The 14,814-nt window shown below is 46.7% G+C and overlaps 1 protein-coding gene across 1 annotated transcript in view; it reads left to right on the plus strand.

Annotated features, from left to right (window-relative positions):
• Positions 1 to 14,814, plus strand: part of LOC140394169 (sodium/myo-inositol cotransporter 2-like) — a 69,617-nt gene that overhangs the window by 26,106 nt on the left and 28,697 nt on the right. The window contains exon 9 of the mRNA XM_072481109.1: positions 6,367 to 6,572. Coding sequence (XP_072337210.1) covers positions 6,367 to 6,572 — 206 coding nt within the window. The remainder of the gene's footprint in view (positions 1 to 6,366; positions 6,573 to 14,814) is intronic.

Below are 14,814 nucleotides of genomic sequence, written 5' to 3' on the forward strand. Positions count from 1 at the left end.
GATCCATCCACATATATCCGTATGGGTTCGCACGTGCCTGTGCGCTTGGGGCTCTGGGTTGAACTACCTATCTTTCTGGGGGGTGTTTTCACAATAAAGGGGCCTGTGTTGTGGTGTGGAGAGATAATTTCACATTCATGGGGGGTTCTGGGGTACTGTAGGTTGTCGGCTAAAAAGGTGTGGGTCTTTGTCCTTTTAACAGTGATGTCCCGTCCCTGCAAAAGAAGGGTCCATCTGGCTGCTCTAATCTGACTAACTGTACCATCCTTGAGTCGTCCGTCCAGTAAAAGTTGGGTGGGGGTGTGTTCCGTGAGAATTGTGATGGGGTTCAGTCCGGTAATGTAAGAAAAATACTGTACTGCCCAAAAAACTGCGAGCAGGTGCCTTTCTCAGGCTGAAAATCCCTGCTCTACAGCATCTAAAACTCTGGAGGTGTAAGCCACGGGCCTTAACTGTTCGTGCCGTTCCTGAAGGAGCACAGCCGAAAGGGTGCGGTCTGTGCTTGCTACCTCTATCACATAGGGAGAAAGCGGGTCTGGAACTTGTAGTTTGGGGGCTGCTATGAGTGCTTGTTTCAACGCATCCACAGCATCTGTATGCTGCGCAAGCCATTCCCAGGGGGTTCCTTTCTTTAGGAGGCCTGAGAGGGGTGCTGCCTTGCTGGCAAAACCGTCAATGTGGTTTCGGCAGTAGCCAACCAGTCCTAAAAATGACCGGAGGGCTGAAACGTTCTGGGGAAGGGGCAATTTAGCAATCGAGTCAATCCTTTTATGCTCGATCTCGCGTTTACCGTGCGTGATAATTGTACCCAAATATATCACCTTATTTTCCAGAATCTGGGCCTTTTTGGGGTTAACTTTACATCCAATTGCTTGTAGGAGTTCCAGGAGTTCGGACAGAAGCTCGATGTGCTCTTCCTTGGTGCCTGTCTGCAGTAGTAGGTCATCTACGTACTGGATCAGACATTCAGGCCGAGAAAATTTGGCTAAACCATTTGCCAGCTGTCGGTGGAAAATGGAGGGGGAGTTGTGGAATCCTTGTGGAAGGCATGTCCACGTGTACTGTTGATTTTTAAAGGTGAAGGCAAATTTGTAGTGGCACGCCTTTGCCAATGGAATGGACCAGAATCCATTACAGATGTCCAAAACCGTAAAGTATCGGGAATTGAGTCCCTGCTTGAGCATGGTCTCGGGACTTGTGGCTACTGTGGGGGCTGCTGCGGGGGTGACTTTGTTGAGTTCCCGGTAATCGATGGTCAGTCGCCATGATCCATCGGGCTTTCTCACTGGCCAAATCGGGGCATTATTAGTGGAGGCTACTGATCTAAGTACGCCCTACTCTAATAAGCTGTCTGTTAACTCTCTAAGATAACTTTTGCGATTTCTCCCTCTGCCTCTTGGGGAAATTCATACTGCTTTTGGGGTCCAGGGTCAGGTCTTGTGATTTGTACTGAACCAGTCATCCGGCCACAGTCGTGTTTGTGGGTCGCGAATGCTGTCCTGTTCTTTTGTAACACTGCCCTAACCTGCTTGTCCGTGCTAAGTGTAGTCGGGTTAAACCAAAATTTGCCAACTGCGCTAATTTTGTTGGCTTATTCACCTATTATGAGCGTTGCGGGGGCTCTTGCAGATTTTGCCATTTTCCAGACACATTGGTTGACTGGATCAAATGAAAGGTGGTGGGAGTTCATAAAGTCTATGCCCAAAATGTGTTCTGCTGTGTGGGGTAGGTCGACTAAAACTATGGGATGCTTGGTGGTGATGTTGCCGATTTGAATGGGTACAGGGGCTGTGATGTGTCCCTGCTGTGAGTGGCCTGTAAAGCCTCTGAGGGTGATAGTGGCTGTAGTGGGCCACGTGTCCTTTTGGAACATGGTGGAGGAATTTATTGTGGTGCGGGACCCTCCTGTGTCCCAGAGAAACTCGATGGGCTGTCCCCATATTTTTGCTGCAACTACCAGTCGTCCGGACCTATCCCAAAGGGTGTCGCGGGGGAGCCCGAACACCGTCAGTCCGTTCCGTTCAGGTCCGTCTGATCTGAACGGGTGCTCACACTATGTATGGGCTCTGTCTTATTCTTACTTAGAGTGCCCGTATGCTGGGCTCTCTGTGGCTTTCATGGGGCATTGCACTCTCTTGCAAAGTGTCCCAACTGTCCACAGTTGTAACACTCCTGTGACTTTTGTGGGGGGCTGTTCTTGCTTTCATTTATCACATGCGGGGTTCTGGTGTGATTTTACTGCTTGTATGTCTGCTTCTGCCTGCTTTTCTTCAGGATTTTTAACTGCAGGTTTGTTTTGTACAGACTGCTCCCAGGTGCGGGACAATCTTTTTACGACCCATTTCTCATTATGAGCCTCCTCTGAGGGATCATAATTCACGCAAGCTTTTTGTCCTGTTTCTGTGGCATGGGAGATAAGGGTGCGGGTCCATTTGGCCATGTTGTCTGGGGACAAATGGGCGTGGTGTAAGTCTCCAAAAACTGCTGCAAAATGGATCCACAGGCGTCCAGCAAACGCTGTGGGGTGCTCGGTTTTCTTTTGCCTGCACTTATTGAGGCCATCTACGGGGTCACCCCGGTTATACCCGATCGCATCTAGGACCGCGGTATGCATTTCTGCAAGGGTGCCTCCTCCTACATTCTGTGGGTCGGGAAGGGCTGCTACGACCGAAGGGTCTAGACTCAAAACTGTGAGCTTTACATGCTCTCGCTCATCCAGGCCGTACATGGTCGCCTCCTGCTTTACTCTGGCAAAGAAGTGGTGGGGGTCTGAGGTGGGGAGGAACGGTGTGATTTTCTCGCATGCGTCCCATAACTGGGTCACTGTTAAGGGGGTGGTGTACAGAAATTCTGTATCGTCCGATGTGGCTGTGCGGTGGGTGGTTACAGGGTTCATTGGAGCCTGAACTATCTGCTCTGTGGGGGGTTGGGGCGCTTTTCTCTTTTGGGGCTTTCCCTGCGCACATGTTCCCTGAACATATCTCTGCGCTGTCTCATTTAACTCTTCCCAATCAGGGCCGTCTTCCTCATCTAATTTTGCTCCAAAGGTTCCTGGAATCCTTTTTGAACTGAAAGCAGAGATTGCAGCTCTGCAATCTGCTTCCCACACTTTGTGTGGTCTAGTGAGCTTTGTCTTTGCTCCGTGGTGGCAGCATGGAGTGCTCGTAACGCTGCCTTCAGGTCACTACACTGCCTCTGCAATGTCTCTACCTGCTTCTCGTTTTCTTCTCGTACCAGGACTGCACATTGCGTGTCCTGATAGGCCTTTTCATACTGGGACTGGAAGCTGCTTAAGTGCCCCAGACAAGACTAGTGTGCCCGCTTGGCATCATCCACTTCTCCGTCTTTTGCTGCCAACTTCCTCCTTAACTCTACGTTCTCTCTCTCTAGCTCACTGACATCGACCTTGCTCATTCGATGTATGCCTTCTATCTCTTTCCGGAGCGTCCTAACGACCTCCTCTGTGCCTCGCAATTGTGCCAAACAGGACACGATTGCCATCGGCTTTGAGCTTTTCCTAAGCTCTTCCTGTGAATCTCACTCAGGTTCTCCCACCAAGTATGTCCTATACTCCCGGGACCTGTTTCCTCGTTGTTACAGAATTCGCTCCAAAGGGGCCATCCTTTCCTTTTGAGGTACTTCCTGATTTCCTCTTCCCATACGGGACATTGTCCTACTCTACTGCTGCTGGTCGCTGCGACCACAAATTCTTCTGGGTTCATGAGGCGTTGCATTGCCTGCATTGCAATCTTTCTTATCTGAATGCTTCTTTTAAATTTGGAACAGGGGGACTAAGGCGGTGCTGTAGTTACGGGTACGGCTTTCGCTAATTTCCGAAATACAAACACCCGACAGTTTTGTCGTAACAGAAAGATCTATCAATGTTACCTTATAGCCCTGTTATAGTTATGCATGCATTTAACACACTTCCGAATTATGAGGATTGATCAGAACTGATGAACACTTGTGGTTTTCTGTTCCCAATTGGATCTCCAATGCAAATATTTGGGTTCTCCCGGAGTGGTTAAGCCACTTCTAGTTCGGGTCCCGTCAGATGTCGCCAGTAATCTGTTGCTAACTTTTGGTTGGTTCAATTGGCTCTGTTTTATAACCTTTTCTCTCGAGTCGCTAGGTATCTTTATGATACCGCCACGAGGTTCAAGTTCAAGTAATGATCAATATCTCGATACACCAATTAGTAAGATTCAAATCAAAGCACATTTATTATACACAGTAATCGCTACTCATGCATAAATTCTACTTCTAAGCTACTTCTACAACTAACAGGCCTATACTTAGCTTCGGACTGGCCCACCAGGTCAGGGGAACAAATGGCCTTTTGTTCCGGTTCTGAGTCTGCGGGATTCGAAGTTGGTATGGACTGGTAGCTAGGAGCGCCTATCTTGTAGCGAGCGTTGACTTAAGACTTACTGGATATCGGCGGCAGCTGCAGCGGTCACTGTCAAGGGTTGGTTCGCGTTGCCAAGTGACCGGTCAAGAAGAATGATTTGAACTTGGGGGCTTAACTTTATAGTCCCCAGGGGCTTCCCGCCTTTCGGGGCGGACCCTGTACCTGGTTCCAAGTGATTGGAGTTTGTTCCAATCGCTTGGTTCGATTTCTCCAATACTGGAACGGTTCCCTGATCGATGGGCGGTCTGGAGGTGTCCGTTAACCTCTTTTGTGTTGGCTCCTGCTGGCGCTGAGGAGTCTGGCTTGGCTTTGTTGATCCCAAATGTTGCGATTGTTCCCGGGGATCGCTCATTAGTATATAGATGGCTGCTACATTATTATGCAGATGGCTGCTTGTATCGATGCTGTCTGGGCTTTTGCAGAGTTTAATACTCAGTAAACTTTCACCTGCTAGTTTCTGCCTGTGTTGGCTGAACTTCCCTCCAGCCTTTGCTGTTCTCCATCTTAAATCAGGACTTGGCCAACCCAGGTGGCTACAGCCCCGAGTCACTGCTTGACTCGAGTTGGTATGAGGTCTCTAATCCAGTTTTCAACCATTAAATTTACTGATTCCTGGTAAGGCTACAATTAATGCACCAGGGGCGGGATTCTCCAAGCCCAGAGCAGAGTGTCCACGCCGTCGTAAACGGCGTCGCGTTTTACTACAACGTGAATGGGCCGCTCCCACGACTAATTCTGGCCCCTACAGGGGGCCAGCACAGCGCTGGAGCAGTCCGCTCCGCTCCAGCTGCAGATCCCGGCGCGAACTGTGTGCCGCAGGATCCGCGCATGTGCAGTTGCGCCGGTGCCAACGAGGACATGCACAGTGGCGCCGGCGGCAACACACGCATGCCAGGCCACTTCAGAGACCCCCCGTGGTTGAACCCACCCAAAGGCCTCCACCCGACCCTTACATGCCGAGGTCCCGCCAGCCCAGAGCAGGTTAGAACGGCGCCAGCGGGACTCGGCTCTTTTCTGACGGCCGCTCGGCCCATCCCGGGCCAAGAATTGGCGGGCTGGCCACGTAGAGCGTCCCGCGACTGGCGCCGCGCCAAGCACACTGGCCGCGTGCCGGCGTTTGGGCGGCGTGACCCGTTCGCGGGGATTCTCTGGCCCAGCCCAGGGCTGGGAGAATCCCGCCCCAGTTCTCCAAACCACATTCCCTTTGAACATTGGTTCAGCAAATTTACTCTCAAATTTGCTTCTTTGAAAGGTGTGGTTACACAGCACATAGTATCAGCTTTAAAATGGCTGCGTAGAGTTCAAAGATTCCAGGCTCAAGTCACACTCCAGGACATGATTATGGAAGGAGCTTTCCCACAACAGGTTGTTAATCAGCCTGCAATATCCTTCAAACATGACACAGATGCAGATACACCATTTGGCTCATAGTGTGACTAGAGTATTAAATTTGTTGGTATAAGAATAATGTTTGCAGCAACTGAAATGTATGGAAACCGATAAATTCAGAGATTTCATTTTGTTCCTGAAGTCTCTCCAATCAAATTGGCTGAAGCCTCCTAACTCTTGAAAGACGTAGCGGGAGATCCTGTGATGCCTCACAGTGAGCTCTCAGTGCGACATATTATGTCTTCAGAGAAAGTGAATGGAAACAATCAACAGCACCTCTTGAGCTTCTCCCAGCAGTGAGCTCAGAATAACTGATAATGAATATCAGCAATTAGCTGGGGTGAGAAGAATACCTTAAAAATATGAGATAAAGGGAAATAGAAGATACCTTTTGTACAAAAGAATAATCTTCCTTGGTCTTTTTTTTGCAAAGTCTTCAAAATAACTCCAAAGAAATCTTGATTTTTTAAATTAAAAGTTACTTATTTGTACAGTATTATTTGACTTCTGGAGCACAAATTCAGGGTTTAACTAACTAGATGGATGTGTATGTTTTTGCTCTACAGCTTTCATTAAAGTTGAAGGTTACTCAAGCCTTCAGGAACGGTACTTCCATGCCATTCCAAGTGTCCGTGACCTCAACACAACTTGTGGCCTTCCAAGAAACGATGCTTTTCACATATTTCGGAATCCTGTGACCTCTGACTTTCCTTGGCCAGGTGTATTGATTGGAATGACCATCCCTTCAATCTGGTATTGGTGCACAGATCAGGTACCATCCTCTAGTTAATAAAGGTCACAGTGTGTCATACCTTGGACTTCCCTTCTGCACTTTCAAAACTAAGCTTGGAGTTCCTATTGCTACTTCTGGCCTTACCTTTTCCACACATATGTGTACAATTAGCTCAGTTTTTAGCAGGGTAGAGAATTCACAACAGATCTTAATATTTTCTCAGCAGCACAAAATAGCTGGGGGAATAAATTTGTATCCATTGGACTCAGACCAATTCCCCAGTCATTGGATGGAATCTTCCATTCCATAAAGGTGAGGAAGTGGGAGCAGAGAGCAGAAACTATAGCATCTTCTGTCGGGGGGTGGGGGGAGGTTGTTGGTGCTGTTGTGGGATGGCTGGTCACCCACGATCTTGTGCAGGCCAGCTCATTATATATGCAAGGGAGGAGCAAAATGCATCTTGTGCTGGGAGTAGTCAGAAAATCGCCATCCCTGCCCTTATCTCAGAGGATCAAAGGTCCAGGAACCATATTTAAGGAGTATTCAGACAGCCGTCACTCACTGAAAGCCAGCGGCATTGCTGTAACTATGGTTATCTCACCCTATCTGAAACAATGATATTACAGAGCAGACAACGTGTGGTCTGACGGTTCAGCGATGCATCATTGCATTCTCCTGCAGGCGAGTGTTGTGGGCCAGGGTTTAAAAACTCCAAAGCGTATTATGGAGTTCACCTGACCTATAACTTTTTGTTGAATTTGGCTAAGATGAGTACAAGAGCCTTCCCTTCAGGTGTGATTCAATAGTCTTCCTAGATACTTTAATCAAAATAAGCTTTATTCTAAGAACTTAGTTAACATTTATATAAACACACAGCAAAAATTTGTATCAATTACAAACATAAAGATACCCCACAGCTACAGTAATCTATGTATAACACTTAATGAATTCCCCCTTAACTGTTCCAATTCAAAAACAAAATCCGATAAACCAAAAACCCCTTTTCAAAGACGTGGCCCAGCACTCTGCATTCTCACTTGAATAAGACTAGCTTTTCCCGAGAGTCTGACCCCGTCTCACCAGCAGGTTCAAACCCTTCTGGAAAGCAAACTATATCTTAAAAGTCACCACCAAGGTGATTGTTACTGGAACAGATATTTAAAATGAAACTAGAGGGAGACAGGCCAAAACACTTCTGTTCTCTGTCCATAGCAGCAAAATGTGAAAGCGAAACCAAAAACAGCTCACAGAGCCAAAGCCCAGCTCCACCCACACAATGACATCACTGAAGACATGTGATAAGACAAAAACCTTTCTTAAAGGGACACTCCCATGACAAGAGACAGGAGGTCTTGCTTCCCAGTGGTGACAGCAGGAGGTTCATCGGCCTGATCAAAGTGACCAGAACGGAGGTTGAAGCAGAGTTTAGCACCCTTGGGGCACACAAGAATATCTGCTTCGAGTGCCAAAAAAGGATGATGGATGTGTTGCATTCTGCCAGGCTAAGTGGTACTGTCTAGTACTGAAGCATTGCGCAGGTCAAGGAGACACAGCCTGAGTGAGAGAGATACAGACCGAGTGAGAATTTGGTAATTTGGTGCAGTGAGGTAACCAGGAAAGGTAAGTGGTTCATCTAATTTTGCTGTTTTTCAGTTAAAAGTGCAGTGTAGATTAGTGTCTGATTGGCTGAAGCTGCCCCCACCCTAATTGCTGAGAGGCAGTTATCTGGCAGTCACCTGAGGCCTGTTAAGGGGCACAAAGGTACACATTGTATTCTTCTCTTTGAAGTTTTAGTGTGAGTCATCCTAAAGTCTGTATAAAAGACAGACAGAAAGCGCACATTAGTAAGCATTGTGCAGGTCAAGGAGTCACAGCCTGAGTGAGAGAGATACAGACTGAGTGAGAATTTGGTAATTTGGTGCAGTGAGGTAATTCGGTGAAGAGTGGGAGAAGGTGCTTTTTCCCTACTGTTTTGTTCTCTCTCTTTCTTCGGGCCTAATTTCGGGAGCCATTCGGAGGAGGAGGAGCAGTCTCTGTGAGTATAAAAACCTAACGGAAACTTCCTGTTTTCCGGTTTTTTTTCCAAAAGTGACGTCAGAGGGAAGCTGTGATCTGAGTGGTTGATAGCAAATCTGCCGCAAATTTAAAAAAAACACAGCTAAACTCATAAACTTAAATTAAACTAATTAATTAATTAGTGATGGCTGGTCAGGTGATGTGCTTGAGCTGCTTGATTTGGGAGCCGGCAGATCCCATTGCGAGCTGCAGCGACCACATCTGCAGTAAGTGTTGGCTGCTCGAAGAGCTCCGGCTCAGAGTTGATGAGCTGGAGTCTGAGCTTCAAACACTGAGGCACATCCGGGAGGGGGAGACTTACCTGGACACTGTGTTTCAGGAGGCAGTCACACCTGTCAGAGTAAGTAGTTTAAATCCTGCCAGTGGCCAGGGACAGCAGGGTGTGACTGCAAGTCAGGCAGGTAAAGGGAACCAGCAGTCAGGAACTCAGGAGCCTCAGCCCTTGACTCTGTCCAACAGGTATGAGGCACTTGCTCCCTGTGTGGATGGCGAACAGGGCTGCAGGAAGGATGAGTCAGCTGACCAAGGCACCATGGTTCAGCAGGCCATTCAAGGGGAGGGAGTAAATAGGCAAGTTGTAGTTGCAGGGGATTCTATTATCAGGGGGATAGATAGTATCCTTTGTGAGCAGGATAAAGAGTCCCGCATGGTATGTTGTCTGCCCGGTGCTAGGGTGCGGGACATCTCTGACCGGCTTGAAAGGATACTGGAGAGGGAGGAGGAGGATCCAGTTGTTGTGGTCCATGTCGGTACCAACAACATAGGCAAGTCTAGGAATGAGGACCTGTTTAGAGATTATAAAGAGCTAGGATTCAAATTAAAAAACAGGTCCTCAAGGGTCATAATCTCCGGATTACTGCCCGAGCCATGTTCAAATTGGCATAGGGAGGCAAAAATAAGGGAAGTTAACACGTGGCTGAAAGAGTGGTGTGGGAAAGAGGGGTTCCTTTTCATGGGACACTGGCATCAGTTTTGGGACAGGGGGGACCTATACCGTTGGGATGGTCTCCACCTGAACCGAGCTGGGACCAGTGTTCTGGCGAAAAGAATAAATAGGGTGGTCAATAGGACTTTAAACTAAAGATTGGGGGGGGGGGAGGGAAAGTCAGGGAACCAAGAGGTGAAGTAATCAGTGGGCAGCGTAGCTGCTTAGGAATACAAAAAAGCACGAAAAGACAAAACTCAGGAGAGGTTACGATAGTCCCCATCCCACAAAATATGACACAGTGTATGGAAAGGCTCAATAAACCAAGGTCCACCACACTAAGAAAACAAAAAGGGACGGTCAATAGAGAATTAAAGGTGCTATATTTAAATGCGCGCAGTGTACGGAACAAGGTAGATGAGCTTGTGGCCCAGATTGTGACTGGCAGGTATGATGTGGTAGGCATCACAGAGACATGGTTGCAGGGGGTTCAGGACTGGCATTTAAACATCCAGGGATTCACAACCTATCGAAAAGACAGGGAGGTGGGCAGAGGGGGCGGGGTTGCCTTGTTAATTAGGAATGAAATTAAATCAATAGCACTAAATGACATAGGGTCAGATGATGTGGAGTCTGTGTGGATAGAGTTGAGGAACCACAAAGGCAAAAAAACCATAATGGGAGTTATGTACAGGCCTCCTAACAGTGGTCAGGACCGGGGGCACAAAATGCACCACGAAATAGAAAGTGCATGTCAGAAAGGCAAGGTCACAGTGATCATGGGGGACTTCAATATGCAGGTGGACTGGGTAAATCATGCTGCCAGTGGACCCAAGGAAAGGGAATTCATTGAATGTTTACAGGAGGGCTTTTTGGAACAGCTTGTGATGGAGCCCACGAGGGAACAGGCCATTCTGGACTTAGTGTTATGTAATGAGCCAGACTTGATTAAAGATCTTAAAGTAAGGGAGCACTTAGGAGGCAGTGATCATAATATGGTAGAATTCAATCTCCAATTTGAAAGAAAGAAGGTAGAATCAGATGTAAAGGTGTTACAGTTAAATAAAGGTAACTACAGGGGCATGAGGGAGGAACTGACGAAAATCGACTGGGAGCAGAGCCTAGTGGGAAAGACAGTAGAACAGCAATGGCAGGAGTTTCTGGGAGTAATTGAGGACACAGTGCAGAGGTTCATCCCAAAGAAAAGAAAGGTTATCAGAGGGGGGATTAGGCAGCCATGGCTGACAAAGGAAGTTAGGGAATGCATCAAAGCAAAAGAGAAAGCCTATAATGTGGCAAAGAGTAGTGGGAAGTCAGAAGATTGGGAAGGCTACAAAAACAAACAGAGGATAACAAAGAGAGAAATAAGGAAAGAGAGGATCAAATATGAAGGTAGGCTAGCCAGTAACATTAGGAATGATAGTAAAAGTTTCTTTAAATACATTAAAAACAAACGGGAGGCAAAAGTTGACATTGGGCCGCTCCAAAATGACGCTGGTAATTTTGTGATGGGAGACAAGGAAATAGCTGAGGAACTAAATAAGTACTTTGCATCAGTCTTCACAGTAGAAGACATGAGTAATATCCCAACAATTCCGGAGAGTCAGAGGGCAGAGTTGAATACGGTAGCCATCACAAAGGAGAAAGTGCTAGAGAAACTAAGAGGTCTAAAAATTGATAAATCTCCGGGCCCAGATGGACTACATCCTAGAGTTCTAAAGGAGATAGCTGAAGAAATAGTGGAGGCGTTAGTTATGAGCTTTCAAAAGTCACTGGAGTCCGGGAAAGTCCCAGAGGATTGGAAAATCGCTGTTGTAACCCCCCCTGTTCAAGAAGGGAACAAGGAAAAAGATGGAAAATTATAGGCCAATTAGCCTAACCTCGGTTGTTGGCAAGATTCTAGAATCCATTGTTAAGGATGAGATTTCTAAATTCTTGGAAGTGCAGGGTCAGATTAGGACAAGTCAGCATGGATTTAGTAAGGGGAGGTCGTGCCTGACAAACCTGTTAGAGTTCTTTGAAGAGATAACAAATAGGTTAGACCAAGGAGAGCCAATGGATGTTATCTATCTTGACTTCCAAAAGGCCTTTGATAAGGTGCCTCACGGGAGACTGCTGAGTAAAATAAGGGCCCATGGTATTCGAGGCAAGGTACTAACATGGATTGACGATTGGCTGTCAGGCAGAAGGCAGAGAGTTGGGATAAAAGGTTCTTTTTCGGAATGGCAACCGGTGACGAGTGGTGTCCCGCAGGGTTCAGTGTTGGGGCCGCAGCTGTTCTCTTTATATATTAACAATCTAGATGACGGGACTGGGGGCATTCTGGCTAAGTTTGCCGATGATACAAAGATAGGTGGAGGGGCAGGTAGTATGGAGGAGGTGGGGAGGCTGCAGAAAGATTTAGACAGTTTAGGAGAGTGGTCCAAGAAATGGCTGATGAAATTCAACGTGGGCAAGTGCGAGGTCTTGCACTTTGGAAAAAAGAATAGAGGCATGGACTAGTTTCTAAACGGTGACAAAATTCATAATGCTGAAGTGCAAAGGGACTTGGGAGTCCTAGTCCAGGATTCTCTAAAGGTAAACTTGCAGGTTGAGTCCGTAATTAAGAAAGCAAATGCAATGTTGTCATTCATCTCAAGAGGCTTGGAATATAAAAGCAGGGATGTACTTCTGAAGCTTTATAAAGCATTAGTTAGGCCCCATTTAGAATACTGTGAGCAATTTTGGGCCCCACACCTCAGGAAGGACATACTGGCACTGGAGCGGGTCCAGCGGAGATTCACACGGATGATCCCAGGAATGGTAGGCCTAACATACGATGAACGTCTGAGGATCCTGGGATTATATTCATTGGAGTTTAGGAGGTTGAGGGGAGATCTAATAGAAACTTACAAAATAATGAATGGCTTAGATAGGGTGGATGTAGGGAAGTTGTTTCCATTAGCAGGGGAGACTAGGACCCGGGGGCACAGCCTTAGAATAAAAGGGAGTCACTTTAGAACAGAGATGAGGAGAAATTTCTTCAGCCAGAGAGTGGTGGGTCTGTGGAATTCATTGCCACAGAGGGCGGGATGTTGAGTGTCTTTAAGACAGAAGTTGATAAATTCTTGATTTCTCGAGGAATTAAGTGCTATGGAGAGAGAGCGGGTAAATGGAGTTGAAATCAGCCATGATTGAATGGCGGAGTGGACTCGATGGGCCGAATGGCCTTACTTCCGCTCCTATGTCTTATGGTCTTATGGTCTACTCACTGCAAAGTGATACTTACAAGGGCACCAGGCAGTGCAAGTGCGCGAGTGCAACTGCAGAGGAATTTCAAACAGGGGTTTTGGTTGGAGGACTCAGCAGATGGGACATGTTTACTGAATGTGTAGCAGCCACTTCATGCTCTCTGTTCCATCGGTTCCAGCATATCCTTCTTGTTAATTCCATACTGGAGAGGACTCGGAAGCTAGTAAAGGCATGTGTGCTCCTAAACTGCTCATGCACCCATTAGGATGGCACTCAGTCCTTCTGTCTGTCTGCAGGAGAAAAATGCAAACAGCATGAGGGAGTGGTCCTGGACTGACGGCGGATTGCTGGATATTCGGATCCTTATGCCAGTTGAGGCGGCGGCCACGGAGCCAGCTGAGGAGGACCAGGACAATGCAAGGCAATAGCAAGACAGGACTTTCAGAGGAAGTCAGTGAAGATGGTTCCAGTCCACATTTACTTGTAAATTTCAAGAATTTATTTGTGTGCGGAAAGTTTACTCATGTGTACCAGGAGGAGTCGGTAAACAAGTCAGAAGTTTAAGAGGTACGGGAGATAATCGATCTTTGATGGTAAGAGATGAGGAGCTATGTAGTTTGGGAGGAATATTGCCAGAAAAGGTGGTAATATGTGGAATTCAAGGTGAGAACAGTAGTGTTCTATTATATAGGGCAGCACAGTAGCATAGTGGTTAGCACAATTGCTTCACAGCTCCACGGTCCCAGGTTCAATTCCCGGCTTGGGCCACTGTCTGTGCGGAGTCTGCATGTTCTCCCCATGTGTGCGTGGGTTTCCTCCGGGTGCTCCGGTTTCCTCCCACAATCCAAAGATATGCAGGTTAGGTGGATTGGCCATGCTAAATTGCCCTTAATGTCCAAAAAGGTTAGGTGGGGTTACTGGGTTATGGGGATAGGGTGGAGGTGTGGGCTTGGGTAGGGTGCTCTTTCCAAGAGCCGGTGCAGGCGCGATGGGCTGAATGGCTTCCTTCTGTAGTGTAAATTCTATGCTTCTATAAGGTAAGTTTGGAAAGTCCAGTGAAGAGTGGTGAAGTGGCAGTAGGAGTAATAGAGACACTATCTTGTCCAGGAATACAGTTTATTTTGGGTAATGATATAGCTGAATCGCAGGTGGGAGTGATACCTATTGTGGTTGATAAACCAGTGGAAAATCAAACAACTGAATTATTGAAGGACGAAAATCTTGGGATTTTTCCTGATTGTGTAGTAACAAGGTTGCAAAGTCACAGGTTAAGACAAGAGAAGAAATCAAAGACTGAAGATAAAGTTGAAGTTCAATTATTAGAAACGATTTTTGATCAGATTGTTGGAAAAGAACAAGAACAGGTGGAGGATGGGGCGGATATTTTTAGTTCAGGAAAATTGGCGGAGTTACAACAGAAAGATATAAAAATAAAACGGATGTATCAGAAAGCATACACGGAAGAGTGATCTTAGCTTATACCAGAATGTTATTACCTTAAAAACGATGTCTTAATGAGAAAATGGAGACCTTTACATATGCAGGCGGATGAAAAGTGGGCAGAAGTTCATCAAGTGCTTTTGCCGGTAGGGTATAGAAAGGAGGTGTTGCGAGTATCATATGACGTACCAGTAGGAGGTAATTTGGGAGTAAGGAAAACTCCAGCTAAAATACAAAAACATTTTTATTGGCCTGGACTACATAAAGATGTAGTTAAATTTTGTCGATCATGTCACACATGTCAAGTGATAGGGAAGCCTCAAGCGGTGACAAAACCAACGCCCTTAATACCCATTCCAGCATTTGAGGAATCTTTTACAAGGGTCTTAATTGATTGCGTAGGACCGCTTCCTAAAACAAAAAGTGGGAATAAATATCTTTTGACTATAATGGATGAAATAATGGACAGAAAGACAATCGGATCAAGGATCAAATTTTACCTCAAGGTTATTCAAGGAAGTTATGGATAGCCTCGGAGTAAAACAATTTAAATCAACTGTTTACCATCCAGAATCGCAGGGAGCTTTTGAATGGTGGCATCAGACGTTA

This window comes from Scyliorhinus torazame, chromosome 17 (assembly GCF_047496885.1).
Source record: "Scyliorhinus torazame isolate Kashiwa2021f chromosome 17, sScyTor2.1, whole genome shotgun sequence".
Classification (NCBI taxonomy): Eukaryota; Metazoa; Chordata; class Chondrichthyes; order Carcharhiniformes; family Scyliorhinidae; genus Scyliorhinus; species Scyliorhinus torazame.